Consider the following 18,724-nt stretch of genomic DNA (forward strand, 5'->3'; position numbering starts at 1 on the left):
CAAGGTGTCCCATCCAACAAGCAGCAACACTGTGGGAGTGCTGGGAGATCACATGGGGAATGGACCAGCAGACAGTGGCCAGGTTTACTCAATCCTCCTCCCACTGGTAGAGATACTGTAGTGGGTTAAGTGATCCATCATCTGCCCCATTTCTCATGCTCCTACCCTCTACCTGATGGTGGCCAACAGCTAAGGCCTAAAGTGAGTGTAGAATGGGGTGCAGTAGACAGATGTTTCCCAAAATAGCCTCCTGGACACCAAGCATTTGTGGCTCACAGATTTCCCAACCCAGAGGTGTCATTTTACTTAGGATAGGATTAGGTTTTGTTTTTTTTTTTTTTTTTTTCTTTAAGAAAATGAATAAAGAGGAAAAGCAGCTTTGAAGTTGAACTTCTTTATTAGAGGTGACATGCCAACCATGGGTAGGTGCCAACTGCAAGACTTTATTTTGACTGCTGTCTCCTGAGGAAAGCTGGCAGCTGGGAGGGCAGGGAGGCATGACCTGAAAAAGGTGAAGGATTTAGCCAGACTACTTTCAACAGCCTCTTTGACGCTGGGTGGTTGAGAAAACAGAGCAGTGTTTTCTGTGTGCGCTAAGACAAAATACCCTTTAATAATTGTTTTTTGGGTCACACTGGGTTACAGCTTGGATTGCTGCTGACCCAACCCAATGCAAGATACCAGGTTTTGCTTCTGGAAGACACGCTAGTGTGGGTTGCGTGTATCGGGACACTTTGCCGTTTTTGCTATTGTGAAATTCCTTTTTCTGCTCAGGGAGGAAAACAACCAGCTTCCCTTTAGTCTCTAAGTTGAAGTCAACATTGATCACGCACACAATAAGCAACTAAGCTTTCAGTCTAAATGAAGAAATAGTTTTGTGTTCGGAGAAAACAGACTGAAAATCAAACTTGTACAGATTGAGAGAACGATTAGGGCTCTGCAGCCACGGCATGAGAAAGACAGCCAGGGAAAAAAAAAAACAAACCCCACATTAATCATGACAGACCATATGCTATTTCCTGCAAAATAAGATATCTCCCCCTGTTAGGATCACAGCTCAAAAGCAGGTCATATAGGTTATTAAGATGTAGTACCACCTTTTAAGAGTGTTACTCAAAGCTTGTGGTGTTTTTTTCTTTTTTTCTTCTTTCTGCCAAGTTCTGTCTGAGCACAGGGGCCTGCAGCTTTCTTCATCCCCTTACAACCTCTTCAGTAGTGCGAGACCATCTGTGGTCCAGTGCCCACTGAGACACATCCAGGCCTGCAGCAGTGAAGGGAGGATGTGGGAGGCTTCTTTTCCTTTATGGGGACTATGAAAAGACAGAATAAAGGACAACGTCTGTAAATATTCAAGAAGACACAGGCCTACCCTTTCCACTCCACCCATTTAGAAAGGTACTTTCTTAGAAAAAAACACCCTTTTTCTCCGAATTTTTAACATGCTAATAAACCTGAGTGACTACAATGAAAGCAAGATCAAGACATGGCCACAGATCAAAGGATCGAGCAGCCTAGGGGAAGCACCATTTTTTTAATGACTACATTTTCTACTTCTAAACATATGCTTAAGAACAAATGTTTCCTTATTTCCTGATTTTCTGTGAAGTGGAGGGATGAAGAAGAATATGAGCTAAATAGTTAGGACAGTAGCCTTCCTTCAATATGGGATACAATCAGGAACATAAGTAGTCTTAACACGCCTCTGCCCTGCCATGCATTTACCCATCGGTTTACACACTGAATCCCAGCACAGTGCCAAACTGCTGGTTTTCTCTCAGAGGCACAGCACAAAAACTTTAATTTCTATCTAAATGAAGAGTGGTCACATACATCTAGCTTGGTTCAAGACCACAAGCCTATGCACTCTTGCAGAATTTTCTCTAACAAGCTCCTGACCGCTGTAAATCTGTTTTGTTTATCCCCCCAGTCTCTGATTTTATCCTGGTTTAGGGTAGGTGAGTTAGGAATGGACAAGCGTTGAACCAACAAATAAAAAGAGGGAACTTTCTGAAATTTTCCAAATTAAAAAGCACACGTGCTATTTTCTTGTTCAAGAGGTTTTAATAAAAACTCATTTTTAAACCTCTCACACTGTACAACACATTTAAATGTACATCAAGCTCAGATAAAAAATAAAGCTTTCTTACAAAGTACATTTTTCCAGTGATTTTTTTAATTTTTTTTTTTTTTTTGCAGTAAAAATAGCTGCTACATAAATCCCTCCTGATCTTTGAAAAGGAGTCACAGTTATTTCCAAAAATAGAGTTCATATTTTAATCATACAGGATACACTGCAGGAAGAAGAGACAAGTCAAATGAAAAAATAAGGCTTGTATATATATATTTTTTTTAAAACGACATGCATAGAAGTCAAAAAACATATGCCATTTATAAAGGAAAAAAGTTAATTTTATCCATATTAATATTTTCATTTTCAGTTACAGAAGAAACCACAAACAGGCCCTTTATGTCCCAGAATACAACATCAGTTTCTTGTAAAAATGCCAAAATGCACAAAGAATTGCCAGCTTCAGTCTTGACAAAATACTGAGCCAGCCTTCCCTCCCTGCCCCCCCCACCCCACCATTTCATATCATAGGCATACCATATGCATGCATACTGAATACTTATGTTGTCTCTCAGGCCAATTAAATATTTGCAGAAGGTTGTATGTCCTAGACAAACATGAAAAAAAAAATCTCATAAATTTACATTCATCCTATTTAAAAACACACATACAATTAGTTTAATTTACACTATACAATATCTGTTAAATAGGAACATTGCAGAGTTTCAAAAAGAATCACAGAATATATACAAACTGACTATTGAAATGGTACGATTTTCCTTCCCCTTCTTTAAAGGGTCTTTTTTTTTTGTTAATGGTTGCTACATCTGGTTTTGGCCACATTTATGTACCTATGCAGCACACTTCTAGAGTAGTAATAATAATAATAATAAAATGTGCTTTAGAACAAAACTAATATCAATTTTCCTTACTGGTCATTTAAAATAAATTAGTTTTTTTTTTTTCTTTCTTTATAAAATAAGATGTAAGCAAGGATGATGGTACTTTTAAAATATCAGAGCAATAGTTCTGCTGCATCACTGGTTTCTCACCCAACCTTTGGTTTTAAAGCCAACCCATTATTACATGGCAGCGTTAAGTAGCCAAAATGCTTTATACTGCAGTACAGGTAGTTGAAATGCTCAACCCGAAGAGCATCTCCATGTCTTCATGGCAGAGCTGGGGTCTGTGCTGACACCCGTGCTGCTCAAGTGCCTGACATGGCCAACACCCGAAGCCACTGATGAAATAAGGCCACTTCCTTCCAGCTCTCCCTGGTTACAAAATCGGTGAAGGTCCTTATTTCCCAAGAGTTGCACCCATCTGAGCAGCCAGAAGAACCGACTGCAGACGGTTTCCAGACACGGTCCCAAGGCATGATCTTCACCCCTGCAGCACCATGTCCCGGGGCTCAGTCCTCTGTGTCGGGCTGCACCCCCAGCATCGCGTGCAGCTCCTCCGCTGTGTACCCCAGCAGGTTCTGCAGGTCGCACACGAAACGATACACGTAGCGCTTCCCTGAAGTCTTGTGGATGATGTTCTTGTCGTAATAGTAGCGCAGGCCTCGGCTGAGCTTCTCATAGTTCATTTTCGGCTTGTTTTTCCTCCTTCCCCACCTCCGTGCCACCTGCCAGTCCAAAAAGAACATGAAATGCAAAGGGTTTATTCGAGTCATGTTTTTCTGGTTGGTGACTGATAAACAGTTATTAAAACCCTTTCTCAGCCAGAGCATTTTATTTGCTTTAGATGTCCCAAACTCAGGTAAGAGAAGAGTTGGTGACTGGTTCCTCAGCTGAACATGCTCCAAGATAGTTATTGGCAGCAGCTTCAGGAGAAAGTGGTCGATAGCAAATACCAGTGAAAAGGATATGTATTCCTAGTGGATGGGCCAAGATGTGTTTAAAGAGATCAAGTTTATGGGAAACAGAGTTTCCTTTCTCAAGAAGATACTATTTCATTATTTAAGCATAAATTTTCTATTAAGAGGTATGGACAGCTCTTTAGATGGAAGTTGAATTATATGAAGTTCCTTGGATTTAATTATTTCCACGCCCCATTGTGTGGTTTGTGTGTGGCACTTTCGTTCGTTTGTTTTTAATAAAGGCTTCAGTGGACTTGATATCGTGTCTCTTAATACAATAACAGTATCAGAAGATGAAAATGCATTCTATTTATAGCTTTAGTCATTACAAATAAGTTCTCAAAATATTTTAAAAGCAGCACTACTATATTTGCTATGTATCTAAAAGAACAGTGATACATTGAGTGCATTTTCCTCATGCTTTTGTGTGATCCCAGCCATTGTTGATTCAACTCCATTCAGTAAGCTAATTACAGTATTACACTGTCAAGAGAGCTAACTTGGTATACTACCTTTGAGTTTCAAACTACACAACACGTTCTCCTAACTACAAGCAAATGCTGATATCCTTGGGGGGGAGGAGAGGAGGGGAACATCCCACAGCCATCCTGACTGTACCGTAAAGCATTTGCAGATGAAGAGATTTCAGTTAAATGTCTGATCGTGTAAATGCTTTATATTCAAGACTAGGCCCACAGATGGCAGATCAGACCGTAAATCTTTTTGCTCATCACAATTGGTCACATACCTCGTCTGGATCAGCAAGTTTAAATTCCCATCCGTCTCCAGTCCAACTAATGAATGACTGACAGGACTTGTCAGTCAGTAACTCCAGAAGGAATTGCCATAGCTGGATAGGTCCACTGCCTGTCAAGAGAGCGGGGGTGGGGAAAATCATAATTAACACTTCTGCAAGCTCTTACCACAACCAATGTATGTGACCATACTCATGTCATAGGATGTCTTGTAATTACTCCTTTTTTTTTTTTTTTTTAAATACCTACCATAAAGAAACTTTAGATTTTTCTCTGTAACACAAATCTACTCATAAACACGTTAAAATTAAAACAAGCCAGCTTTTTCATGGCAACACAGGATGTGACATGGGTTATGTCCTTCTTTTTTGTATGGACTCCTCACTCCTTACTCCCACTTCCCATCAGCTGCATTTCAAGCTCTTGCGTCTGTCCTACAGTCCCCAGCTTGACAAATGTTCTAGAGGAAAAAATTTCAGCAAGGACTACAGGAAGAAGGTCTTAACAGGCAAGCCAACACCTGCAGAAACTCCCAAGTGTGGGAGATTTTGTCCAAGTTTCACTCTTTTTCAAACAGACCAAAAAAGTGCATTTGATTTTTCTTTTGTGCTCAGACATACCTGCCTGTTCTTGCTTTAGATGGATATTCCTACGAGACTTTCTTCAGTAACATTTCAAACTGAAACTCTTCATGAGCAGTGGTCTCTGACCAAGTTGTAAGACATACCTTACAACTACACAACTTTATCATCATAGTACACATTTATAGAGAATATTGATGTTACACAAGAAGAGGAGTGACCATTTTGCTTCACTACGTACCTGTAAAGCCAGCTAGAATTGCTGCTGGTATAACTGGTTTCCCTTGCTCTACAGGATCGCTTCGTTCTTGAATATAGTCTTTGAAAGACATTGTAGGCTTGCTCAGGCACAAGGACTGGCTACAGTCATCTTCAAAACTCTCATAGGATGGCACGCGCTGTAAATCCACTAATGACGACTGGCTGTTCCAGGACTGCAGCATCGAATCTGAGCTTTCGTAACTTTCTGCACCACTGTCGCTAGACTCGTGTTCTCTAAGCTTACCTTTATAAAATGAAAAAAAAGAAAAAAAAAGAAGAGGTAAGTGTTGGCATGTTTGTTTGTTTTGTTTTTTTATCCCCCCTTCCCCCACTCCCAATCTAGTTTGTAAATACGAATTACACAAAGGAGGAAAAGCCATTCAGAATACAGCCTTGGACCCACAGTTATCATGCAGATAATCACTCACCAGAATTATCCATCAGCAAGTTCAGATTGCTTCTTGGGAAATCTTGATTTACTGCACAGTAGTTCACACCAACAGCCTCTGCTTGGGTTTTAGGGAACAAAGAAAACTCTTGTTCTGGAGTGAGGAGATTTGGTCCTGTGGAAGTCTGACAGATGTCAGTCAGGAGACTGGGTTTGGGATAACCAAGGGCTTTAGGGTATCCAGGCATCTGCATACCATAGGAGTTCTGATCTACATTGACAGCTGAAGAAAGAAATAAAAGACTGAATTAGATGTTTTCCTCTGCAGTCCCTTAGACTAATACACCTCCAGCACCTCATTACAGTTGCAGAGAAAGAGTGATAGATGCTACAGACCTATTGGAAAGGCTACTGAAGTCAGTGAGAAGATCCCCATCTAATGGGCTCTGAATCAGATGCTGTATATCTCCCTCTATCACTTGCCAACCATAAATATGTTTATTGTTTGTTCTTCAGGGAAAATACAGGGCTACAGAAAAAGCTGGAAAAGCTTAAATGGTTTTGAGTAAGGTCCTCATCATTAAGTGATGTAATAAGGTTGAGCTGGAGATTGACTGTGGCAGAATGAAATACAACAATGATCAGAGATAGCTAGCACTGCGGCCCATATGCTTTCAAAAAAGCTCTATTACACTTCCACAGTCTTCAAAAAGGCCTGAACGTAACTCCTTTTGCTCCCCAGAGATGCTAATTTTTGACCTGGTTTGCTAGAGCTGGGAGTGGTCACCCTGCTCCACAGATGGAGGCTTTGGCATACCAAGAGGAAATTGGATTTTCTCAAAGCTTTTGCTCTTCAAAAGATTTCCAATATGAATGAGACTACAACTAAACAATACCAGGAAAGAAGGCTGTAGCAATTGAAGTCAAGTGTTCTCCTCAAGCACAGTAACTATTCTGGTACTTCTAATTTTTTGGTTTTAAACTGGGATCTGTGACATGTCTAGAATAAACATAAGAGATGTAAAATGTCACATTTCTTAAAATACTTACCTAAGGAATTATTATTGACCCACTGAGGAACTGAGGTAAGATGAGAGTTCTCCACATATTGATCCTGTGTTTTCTCTTGGCTGTCTAGGGAGAGGAGGAAAAAAAAAAAAAGGAAGATTTGGTTTTATAATTTTAAAGATTTGACCTGTATGCCACAAAAAGCTTCTGATTCTTTTGAATACTTTTGAGGTCATCATTTACAGAAATTTTACTAATACACTGCATTGCACTTTCTTGAGATAAACTACACAAAAAACCCCAACTACACAACCCAACCAACTCCCAACCATCGTACCAAATGAATTTTAACATAAAACTTAGAAAGAACAATAATTGCAGTGTGCTTCAAGGCTGAAGTCCTTAATGCATGCAACTACTGAATGTTACACTCCAAAAAGCAGTGGAACTCTCAGGATACTGCATGTAACATTTTAGCAATACCAGTGTTCACCTAAGACATCTCTAGGTGTCTTTGACTTCTTTATACTCATTCACTGAATTACTTCAAAAACACTACATTGAAGGAAAAAACACAAAACCTTGTAATAGAAAGTGACCAGATTTTTTCCAGCTCTTTGTTCATTTCTCTTTAAATGGGCTATTACAGTGGCCTTATCCTAATTTCATTTATTTCAATGATTACTCCAAGCAAAACTTGACTGCAATAGGTATTCAGCCTGAACATGGAATCATTTCTGCAGATATCTGCATCTGTGCTTTGCATAAAAAAGGATGTATTAATAGTTCTGATAATGCTTTTATTAACCAAGTTTTAAAGTTCGAGTTTTCATATATAATAAAAGTCCTTCATAATGAAGCAAGTGTTGAAAGAGTCCCACTTTTATTTCTGTTAGGAGAGACTTAAACCAAAAGCTCTTTCTGGCTCCATAACTCTACCTTTTATCATCTGTTCCAGATGTTCCCACAGAATATCACCCACATAGTCAGGTGCCAGTTCCAGGAAACGCTCCTTGCCCAGGCTGCACAAGTCCTGGCCGCTCATAAGAAACTGATGGAAGTTCACATTTGCCAAGCTAAACTCATTGGTAGCCCAGGAAAGCCACTGGCAAACTTGCTGTTCGGTCCACAGCCAGGGATCTGTAAGACAGAAAGTATCCTGCATTTAGAGATAACTCCTGACCTCTGTCAAATAACCTTCATTGGCAGTGAATGAAAAAAACATGATAACCGAAGTTACTTAGTTCTTAGTCGTGAATTTATTCTTGAATTTAAAGAAAAACACAACAACAAAACCCAAACAAAAAGAAAACAAACAAACAAAACCAACAAAAACCAGTCCTCTATTTTTCTTCTGCATTCACTTCTAGTCAGAGATGTCCTCAGTTTACTTGATTCTTACGCTGCCAAAGCATGAGCTCTCCATGCACCCATTTTTAATACCAGCAAGTCTGGTCTTTCCAAGTCAAGCTGTGCCAGATTCACATAGGATCCATTCTTGTATTTCCTATTGACATCATTCTTTCTCTTTTGAAAGAGCTGCTATTCAGCCTCCTCCTTAGCATTAAAAAAAAAAAAAGAAAAGCTTATAAATAGAAAACACTTACTATTTGGGATACCCAGCCGACACTGTTCCTTTGTGAAACCACTGAAAGTATCTTTCAAGGCCTGACTCATCACAGCCTTACTGCATGGGGTTAACAGAGGCAATTCACAGTTGTTCGATTCTACAAGAAAGAAAAGGGGCAGCGGGGAAAAAGAAGATACATTAACTTTCAGGCCACTGAATTGAGTGACAGGTTTTTGCTACACTGTTTGAAAAATAAGAAAAGGATGCTAGAAATGAGGCATTTTAAAAACAGTGTAGATCCCTTTTCTGATTATAGTAAGTCTTTGATTTAATATATCAACATGACCATCTCTGTGATACTGGCTTGATAAAATTGCATCATGTTAATTTAAAGCTTTGCAGCTTTCCATGATATAGACACTCATTTGTTCCTAGTAGTTACATAAAATGTCTTTGTTGCAGGGAAACGTCACTATTACTACTTTTTTTTAGAAGGAAATAGAGACCGCTTATTCCTATTTTGTCACCTATAGTTTGACCTCAGACTTCCTTATAATTCCAGAGTCTTCATTTAGTTTGAGAGCTAAGCAACTGATAGCAGCGTTGTGAAGAATCAGCTTGCACTATTTAACACTGCTTTCAACTTGGCTGTATTTCAGACCTTCCCATGCGTATCTCAATCGCCCAACTACATGGTATAACAGATTATTCTAGTGTACAAACCAAACAAGTGTGACAGGTAACAAGCTGGTACTCAGTGCCTAAATAATGCAACAAGATTCAAAAAAAATCAGCATCTTCCTATGTAAGTCTAAATTACAAATATGCTTAACTGATTTTAAAATTTGCAAGTCAATTCCATTTTAGGGACAAATTTGGCTGCCACTCAACCTTTCTTATTGGGCAATTTTCACTAGACGATGCCTCATTTTACTCAGAAAGAAGAATTTCTCAGTTGAAGAAAGCCAGCCACACTGCCTAGAAGTTTCAGATTAGGAAACCCTTTTCTGGTAGTTTGTTTGTGATTGGCGTCATTAAGACAGGCATAATCTGAGGTTAACAACACACTTGCTACCACATCCCTGAACACTTGAGAGCCTCTGAGAACTCACACGCAGGTTGCATCTAAAGGAGCTCTGCTATGTTAGAAGCATACAATGGTGGCAGGATATATAAAGGTGATGAACTTGGCAGACTTGAAGCCAGTTCATGAAGCTGTGTGGCTCTTCTTGTTTTCCTGCACTGTCTACCGGCTCCACTTGACCCAGCAAGTGCAGCTCATTACCAGCCCGCGCTTAACCTCTGTTTTCACCACACCCATCCTCAATATCTGCTAGGACTTGCTTCGTTGACCAGAGCGGGTGACTGATTAGAATCACATTAGAACAAAGCACTGGTGGTTTTCAGAGGTTTGAGGCTTTTTTTTTTTTTTTTTTCTCTTCCTTCCCTAAGGGGAAATAAAGTGCTTCATGAAAAAATATCTACATTTTGGATAAAACTCTTTGTTTTGTCAGGGATATTAAATAAGAATAGGCAGACATCTTTTAGTAGGTACTGTCCTACATACACACACAAAAGGATCTGTAAACATTCCCGCCCCTGTTTTTTAAGGTAAGGAGTAAAACAAACCCTAGGGGAGGGAAATAAAAAAGAAAGTCAAAGGGAACAAAGATTTTGTGTTCTGGCATTTAACATCAAAGAGTCCAGAAGTGAGCTTTCAGAATACCTGCAACATCTCAAACATAATTAAACTGTAAATTTAAGTACACATACCAAATATGTATTTTTTTAAATTAAAAAAAACCCTCTTAGTTTGGGTTCAATACCTACTAAGCATTCTTCCATGGACTTTAAGTTTTAGGCTACTGAATCCCAGTGCTCATTCCTTTTCAGCAGAGAGAACACCAACTACCAATAGAGCAACCCCCATGGAAAAAAAAATCAAGTATGGACTAATATTCTATGTAGTAAAACACTTATTTTTAGGGAAACAAATGTTGCACTTGTAAGAATATACTTCTTTCTGAATAGACTAAGGAACAAAGTGAAGACTTACCATAAGAAGTACAATCAAATCCCGTTGGCACTTCTTGAGGCGTTTGATCTTCATTTAGTGAGAAAAAATATCCAGCAAAGAGAGAGTTTGAGCTATCAAAGGTGTCAAATGCCGGTTGACGCTGCAAAGCAACAGAATAAATTAAAAAAAAATGTGAGCATTTTGCTAGAGAAGTGTCAACTTCATTGCTAGGTAGTGGCTGGGTTATGTTTCCCAGACTGGCAGATGATGCACAGCCACTGTCTTGAATCAGCTAACTTCTACCTTTGAAATATAAACACAATGATAGTTTCTTGTACGTTAATACAAAACAATTAACATTCAGACCACAATACTAGGTGGGTGGCACGTTCTGCACGTTACAGTAAAACCAAGTAAGGATATTCTTAGTTTTCCTGTCATTGAGGCGTTTAACAATAGAGAACACACAGACATGTGTGTATGTGTGTGTGTATATATATATGTATATATAAATTGTTTCCCGGTATATTTTAAAGAAATACTTATTTCCTTAACTCTTTAAATATACTGTCCACTTGATGGGTACTTGATGGCAGAGACAGAATCAGTAAATTATGGAAAAACAACTTCCAGTGCAAGACCTACAGTAGGTTTATGCAGCTTTTTTTTAAAATGGAAATATTTAATCTGAACCACATCACTTGAAGTTATACAGCAAGCTTTACAGGGCTTGAGGAAAGATGTTACTCCTTTGCTGTGACCCTTATATTTCTGTCTTCCTGGATTTGGCACGCACTGTATTTTGCAGTCTTTGAGGTGCTCAGATGCTCAGTGTAACATGGCTAGGTTCTGTGATGAATGTTATATTTTGAAAAGCTATGTTCTTTCAAACTTGACTTGTGTCAATGTGTATGCTAGAAATACAGAGTACTATTACTTTCAGCCACATTAGTCTTTGGGGGGGCCGAAGCAACGTTAACAGAGGAGGAAATAACTTTAAAAATAACTTATGCAACTTGTCTATTAGTCACAAGGAAAGAGCATCTGCAATATCTAGCGGCACGGGTGGATAAAAGTTGCCACCGAGATTTTTAAAAGCACCTGAAGATAGAACATTGTTCAGGAGGGCTGCAGCATGAATTCATGGCAGCTACTGCAGTTCAGGGAGCTGGAGACAAAGGCAACTTGCAAATGCTTCTTTGTTTTAGGCATCCACTGGTCTGCAGACTTAGGTCAATGTAGAGAACTTAGCTGAGGACAAGGCAAAGATTCTTCAGGGCAATATTCATGTGCGATGCAAAAGCAACCTGAACTATCCTTCTGGAACAGCAAATAAGTATTAATGTTTCCTCACATTCCCTAACTTTCCTTTTTATGTCACCACAAAGTTTCAAGTGGCTTGGAGCCTTTTTTGTACCATGTGCTGTATGTCATCCACCTCCCCAGATTACATTAACCCTAGTAAGAAACTATAAATCATAACTTTTTAGTTGTATTTTATAACAAACGGCAATGCATCCTAGTACATACATTATACAAGCACACATTCCACAGAAGAAAAAGCTGTTAAAATAAACAATATCATGCCTCTAGGGGTTAACTGGGTTCAGAAATCTCCACAGAGCGTTGGCCAGTGGAGACAAATTGTGTGCGGTTGGTTCGGGTACCCCCCACAACTAGAGGAAAGAGTCAAAGCCAACCTATGAAAAGGCTCACATCTGAATGAAACAAGTTAATAGCAATTGCCAAATCTGCTAGTAAAAGATTCTTTATGCATTACTAGATAAAAGCACTGACTCATTGCTAGTACCTAAAAGAAAGGGCAAGTTCTTTCAACACAATTTGGAAACTCCTGCGTTTTGTGTAAGTATCTGACCCTTATCCTGAGTCACTGGAAAAAATGCTGTGGCATGTGAATGAGTAAAATCCATACTGTGCTAGTTTCATATTTCAAAAGGAGAAAAGTAATGTTTAAGCAGGTTCTTGATTCAATAGTAGTAAAAGAGGAAAAACCCAATGTAGAATAAATTCTGCTTGCCCTATCAGTTATGCAATATTTTATTTGTTTTTTTCAACATATCTAAGGGTAATTATTACAGAACTAAATAAATGTGAACAGCTACAAAATAGTAGAATACACATCTTGATTTTTACTTCATTATATGACAACTGAACACTGAACAACTGCCTAGAACAACCACTGCTGTTAAGTTAACAACCACACAACTGTTAAGTTGAGGGATGTCTAGTGGATTTTGTTGCTGTTTTGGGCAGGAGAAAAATATAAGAGAGGACATAAAACCTCAGAAAAGTTAGGGTACCAGAGCCTCACTAACCGATTCTTCAAAACACAGACATTCCCCAAAGTTAATGAAAGCAGAAAGTGTCTTCCTAACCTTTATTTGGTTTACATTAATCAATGCTGTGCACAAAAAAATTATACTGGGATTAAAAAGCAACTTGCATAAATGGGGAGGAGGGAAACCCTTAAACACAGAATCTGTAGTCTGCTTCTCATTTGTTCTCAGTTTGTAAATTCCTTTCAAAACAAAATGAGTCTGTCTAAAGGTAAAAAATATTTAAAAACTACCTTTGTTTTTTTACAATTTATTTGACTTCCATTTTACATAGGTGCATCTAGTATGTGAATAACCTACTTTTTTTAATATAATGTTCTTGAATGAATCAGACCTAACCAGTCATATCAGAACAGCCCTCTGCTAGTCTCATCAAGTTAAAGATGATACAAAGACCACCCCTCCTGCCAACCCCATAACCTTTATTTAGGCAAAAGTTCCACCAACTCCAAAAATTTGAGCTCTGTTCTTGAATACCTCTTATTTTCAAATTGTTAAGATTTGGGAGCTTCTGTGGGGGAGAGGGTGGAAGGTGTAAGATTTACATCTTCCTATTGCAGTTCTGCTTTTCACATCTCTACTAAACTCAGTGAGAATGCTGTAGAAGACTAGAGGTTACAAGCAAACCGTTCAAACCTGAATATCTGTTTTCACCTTGCCGTGGTTATACAATCCCTCTGCTAGCATAAGAACACAATAAATGCACTAGCTGGGAGATGGACCGGCTGTGTTTAGAAGCCAACAGCTCGAGAGTACTCACCTTGAGCATTCCCCTGTACATGTTAGACACTGGAGCCACTTGATCCATGTTTCTGATCCCAAAATCACTCATCTGAAAAAACAAGAGGGGTCACATGAAAAACATTGCTAACCAAGGAAACAAGCCTGTTAACAGACTTATCTCACTGCTCCAGTACAGACTACAGAAGAGCCCTTGGAAGGAGAAAGCTTTCCTTCTCATTGCTCACATCCCACCACATAGGGTACAATTCCCATCTTGCTTGCACAGCTTTTTAACTGGAAGATTTTTCACAGGATCACTGACATTAAAGTTTTAGGATAGGAGCAAGTGAAGATGTCTAGTTTCTGATAACCAGTGTGAAGGCTTTTAGTACCTTATTCTGTTAGTCTGAAAGTGCTACAGAAGTCCTTTGTCCGTCGAGTATCTCTCACTTAGAGATATTTTCTAACTTTCACCCATTATCTTAAGCATTTGGTTTTGTGTTATTTTTGCTTACTGGATTCCTGTTCACACATCATGATTCACTTTGGACTTTAGCTTTCAAATGAAGGAAGTGACAGAGTGTTCACCATGGTACACCTTCACATTCACCCCTTTCACCCCTTCTACGAATTATCATTGAAGCCAATACTCAATATTAGCTACCTCCTTCCTTCACTAGCCAAAGCATCTCAAACCATGTTATCTTGGACATTTTGTAAACATGTGATTTAGGATGCGATTTAGGCCCACTTTAGGAGGGCCTAAGTTTAAATGCAAAAGGGTTTATGCAGTAAACTACCCTTCTTAAATAGTTGGTAATGGGACCACTACCAATACCTTCATGCTACTGAAGCTCTATCGTGTTGCATGTATTACCAGGAACAGGTTGCGTGAGGCCTGTATAACTTGTTCTCCTATATATAACTTAAGGAAAACAGTGATAAGATTCATATCCTTTTGCTGACCGACGGGAGAGATCAAACGTAAGGGATCAAGCCAGTTTTATGGCCATTGTTCAGGTTTATCGTGATGCTGTAATGCAGGTGTTGGTGAATGATACCTTATCAGGCTACACTGCGGCAAGTTGTCTCTCAACTCTTTTCCTTCTCCTGTTTCACAGCATTGGGCTAAGTTCTCTTGCACAAGAGAAACTGAAAATGTGCATTTGTATTTAAATAGTTGCACAGGACACTATTCATATTTCCACAAAATTGTGATCACTTATTACAAGCCAGTTCTCTCATTGGCCATGTTAACAAAAGGAGAAATCAAAATACAAACTCAAACTCAGGAAAAGATGGGAAATAAGGAGCTTAACAAAATAAGCTCAGCCTGTTAAAATGGCAATGCATTCAAAAGCCATCCATATAAGTAAAGAGGAAAATAAAAAAAACCCAACAGCCAGAGACAAGGAACCCTTTCATCCTCTTACAAAGTTGATCACTTAAAAATGAAGAGTCCTTAACCTGAAAGACTCATTTCAGCTTCACTGTCATCAAAGGTCTGGAGCTTATAATTGAAATAAAATGTATCAACTGACTATGAAAGGAATATTTAACTTACACTTCATTAATGTTACCCAAAAGTACAAGCTATGAATGATGGTTTTTACCTCAAATAGCATGTACAAATATTTGATCTAAATTACGCATCTCACTGAGCAGCAAAGAATTTTACACAGCATGAGTCTCACTCAGCAAGCATCCTAATATTTTCATTAAATTTGCCACAGTTTAAACAACTGTTTATCCTTGCATTTGGCTGGGCTTTCAAAAAAAGTATACGGGAATTCCTAACACCCTTGGTTTTGCCTTTGAAACCTGCTCCAGTGTCTAGGGCTAACTAGCTGTAAGCCTTACTGATCAGAAAGTGTTTGTGAAAACATTATACACATTTTCAGTAAGTTTAGATCTGATCCCCAGTTAGGACTACAAATAAGATTTCCGACACTTTCAGGTGCAATCGTGGCCTCTATATGAATCTTATTAGAAATTTCACCACAGACTAAAAGGACTGGGATTCTCTCCATCCTGTTTTTTGTTTGTTTCTTCAGAAACACTCAGGGTCCTAAGACAAAAGGTTTATACAAAGTCTTCATTACATGGTGTTGCTCATTAACCCAAGTCACTTTTTCTATGCTATGCTGCTCACTTGCTCTGTGGCCTTGCCTACGCACCACACAGCTTATGAAAAACTAGACATTGAGCTTCAGTCTAATAACACATGAAGATCTTTAGTGCGTTTTGTAACACTCCAGTTTTCTTCCTACAACCACATCTCCCACGCTGTTATGAATTTCTGTAGCCTTCACACATCAGCTTTCTCCCCATCAGCAGGACTAGTTTCCAGCCCTGAGATCTGAAACCCTTACAGAGGTATCACAAGACAAGGGAAGCTGAAAAGCCAACACAAAGCCTGACACGAAGGGTCAAAGCTGGCTTTCTGCTGGACTTTGAAAGCTGCTGTTGAAGTTCAGAAAAGACACTACAGCAGGGCACGGTGTGACTGGGCCTCACTTCCAACTCCTCCACTAATGCTGATGACTGCTACTTGCCAGCTATAATTGGTTTAACTGGCAGGACACCTTCTTCAACACCCCCGCATAGCTGAGTGGGTGAACCAGAACAGGGTCAACAGGATCAGGCACTTATTAACTAATACTCCTGAATTCTGATCAGCTTCTTTCCAGCAATAGCCAGGTGCTTGCCCAAAGCTGGAGCCTGCTGGGAATCATCCACATGGAGAACAAAACCATGCTACTGTCCGCAACATATCTCCAACGTTTTTTTTGTTGGATTATATTTTTTGGGGGGGGGTGAGAGGGTGGAGGTCGTAGTGTCTGTTTGTTGTTTTGCTTTTAAATGGAAAATTTTTCAGACAAAAAAAAGTACCAATTACAAAAGAGACAACTGCCTGCCTTGAGGAGCGCTGAAACCCTTATGCATCTACCAGGCTCCCGAAGTACCGATGGGAGAGATAGCTGAGAGCGGCTATGACTTTTCACACATATGACACGCTCGCCCACATAAAAGTTAGATGGGGAGATCATACAGCCCAACATTTTTCAAGTCCCTTTAAAGCACTAACCAAACCCAGCGAGAGCGCGTGCTGTCCATTAACCCTTTTCCTCCCGGGCGCGCAGCCGCTTCCACACGGCATCCCCACCCGCCGCCCCTCCCGCCTCCGGGCTCTGCCCCGCGGGGTCCCCTCCGCCACCCCGGCGGCCACCGCCGCCCCCTTCGCCCGCGGGATCTGCCCGCTCCCCGGCAGCGCCTCCCGCCATCGCCGCTGGGGCAAGTCGCTCTCGGGGCCTGGCCGCGGGGGGCTGGGGGAGATGCCCGGTTTCCCCCGGCGGCGCAGCAGAGCGGGTCGGTGCTTGCCGGCGAGCCACCCTTTTCTTCCTCCCTCCCTCCTTCCTTTCCCCGCTCCCCGCGGCCGCCCCCGCCTCACCTGGCCCCCGAGCCCGGCGCTCGCCCGCTCCTCTGCGTCTCTCCCCGACGGCGGTGGCACCGGCACCACGCAGAGTCCAAAAATAAAAAGAGAAAAAAAACCAGAAGGCGCCGCTGCCTCTCCGGGAGCCAAAATATCCTCGATGTGGCAGAGCCGGCCAACAACAACAGCAGCAGGAGCAGCAGCGGGTTGATGCCAGCGGAGAGTCCCGGAGGAAGGGGGGCGGGAGGAGGGACGGACGGCTGGATGGATGGATGGATGGATGGATGGATGGATGGATGGAAGGCGGGTGCCCGGTGGCGGGTGCGTGGGCGCTGCCGGCCGAGCCGCTGCTGCCGCCGGCCCGCGCTCTGCCGAGCCGATTCGTTCCCAGCCGATCCGAGCTGTGCCGCGCCGCCCGCCCTCGCAGGCGCTCTTCAGCGGCAGGGGGGAGGTGGCGGCGGCGAGACCCGCCTCCCCTCAAGCCCGGCCCCTCTCGCCGCCGCGCACCCGGTTGTTGTTGTAGTCGCCGTCCCTACGACGGAGGCGGGAGCGGCGGTACCGCCGCTCTCTGGCCGCGGGCTGGGCCGTTCCGTTCCTCCGGCCCCGACGCCCCCTCCCTGCCTGGTGCTGCTGGGTATGGGGAAACGAGAACACAATTTTAGCTCATAGAGACTGATTTTTAATTTTTTTTTTCCCTGGCTATACAGGAGATAATTCATGCTCGACGTTCTCCGTGCTTATTTTTGGTTAATACCGATCCTCAACATAGATAAAAATAGGGGAATTAACCCATAAAATCCAAGCATCTATATAATTAGTCTATTTTGGTAAATAAACCATGACATCGCTGTGGAAATTCAGCAGTTGCATCTTGTTGCATCTTCTACAATTATTTTGGGGAGTTCTTAATATAAACCAGATGCAATGTGAAAGCTGTGCTGACAGTTTCATCTTGTAAATTGCAGATCCAAGCACCACAGTCAGTATAACAGAGCTGGTGTTCCTCAGACCTTGAAAAAAAAATGGTAGCCCTTGGAAAGTTGTGAGAAGCCTTGTGCCACCAAAATATAAAGTAACTTTCTGATAAATCTATTATGTCAAAGTGAGCACCCCCTGAGGGGTCGTCCGGGCTCTGTGGACAGGCAGACAGGAGGCATGGATTGTTCTTATTCTACTCTCTGCTCACTGGAGCCACTTAAGTTCCCTGACTCACTTGCCACATTACCTACAACTGACTTACTTTATGTGAAGTTAAACACTTCGGGTGCACCCAGGTGGGGGGATCTGTGCTTGCTTCCCAACTCCCCAGCCTGGCTGTGCATTGGAACCGTGTCCTGACAGTGTCTTGGTTTGAGACCTGTCTGTGAGCCATCTATCATGCTGTGTGCTCCAGTTGGAAAGAAGCGGCGGTATGTCCATCTGGCAGCCGTCCTGCTGTAGGTGCCCAGCAGAGCTGGATGGCTGCATCCTGCAGCACCCACCTCACAGGTTACAGGTACAGTCCTTGGTAGCGGTAAATCCAGGAGCTCTAAGGAGAAAACAACTGGGAGCCACAGTGTCTTGTTGCTTCCACCCTTGACCTCTCTAGATTTTCAGTGAACACCAGGGACCTAAATTGCATTTAAAAAACTGTTCTTTAAACTTGCTATCACACCTTTCTTTATTTAAACTAACGCCTCGTTAAAATTAACACTTGTGGCAT

The 18,724-nt window shown here is 41.3% G+C and overlaps 1 protein-coding gene across 1 annotated transcript; it reads right to left on the reverse strand.

Moving 5' to 3' along the window:
- Positions 1-2,041: 2,041 nt before the first annotated feature.
- ETS2 (ETS proto-oncogene 2, transcription factor) lies at positions 2,042-17,422 on the reverse strand. The gene is made up of 10 exons (XM_082043055.1): positions 17,041-17,422; positions 13,627-13,698; positions 10,549-10,669; positions 8,530-8,649; positions 7,862-8,062; positions 6,965-7,048; positions 5,955-6,197; positions 5,507-5,770; positions 4,678-4,796; positions 2,042-3,695 (listed from the first exon to the last, which is right to left on the reverse strand). The coding sequence occupies exons 2-10, from the start codon at positions 13,696-13,698 to the stop codon at positions 3,480-3,482; spliced, it is 1,440 nt and encodes a 479-aa protein (XP_081899181.1). The 5' UTR covers positions 17,041-17,422; the 3' UTR covers positions 2,042-3,479.
- Between the last annotated feature and the right edge of the window lie 1,302 nt (positions 17,423-18,724).

Source organism: Streptopelia decaocto, assembly GCF_964273445.1.
Source record: "Streptopelia decaocto genome assembly, chromosome: 1".
Lineage (NCBI taxonomy): Eukaryota > Metazoa > Chordata > Aves > Columbiformes > Columbidae > Streptopelia > Streptopelia decaocto.

Coding starts and splice junctions, on each gene's coding strand:
- ETS2 (XM_082043055.1), bottom strand. CDS start 13,698: ATGAGTGATTTTGGGATCAGAAACATGGATCAAGTGGCTCCAGTGTCT. Junction 8,650..10,548: donor ATTTGATTGTACTTCTTATG/GTAAGTCTTCAC, acceptor TCTTTCTTGTAG/AATCGAACAACTGTGAATTG. Junction 8,063..8,529: donor TCGGCTGGGTATCCCAAATA/GTAAGTGTTTTC, acceptor TCTGTCTTACAG/ATCCCTGGCTGTGGACCGAA.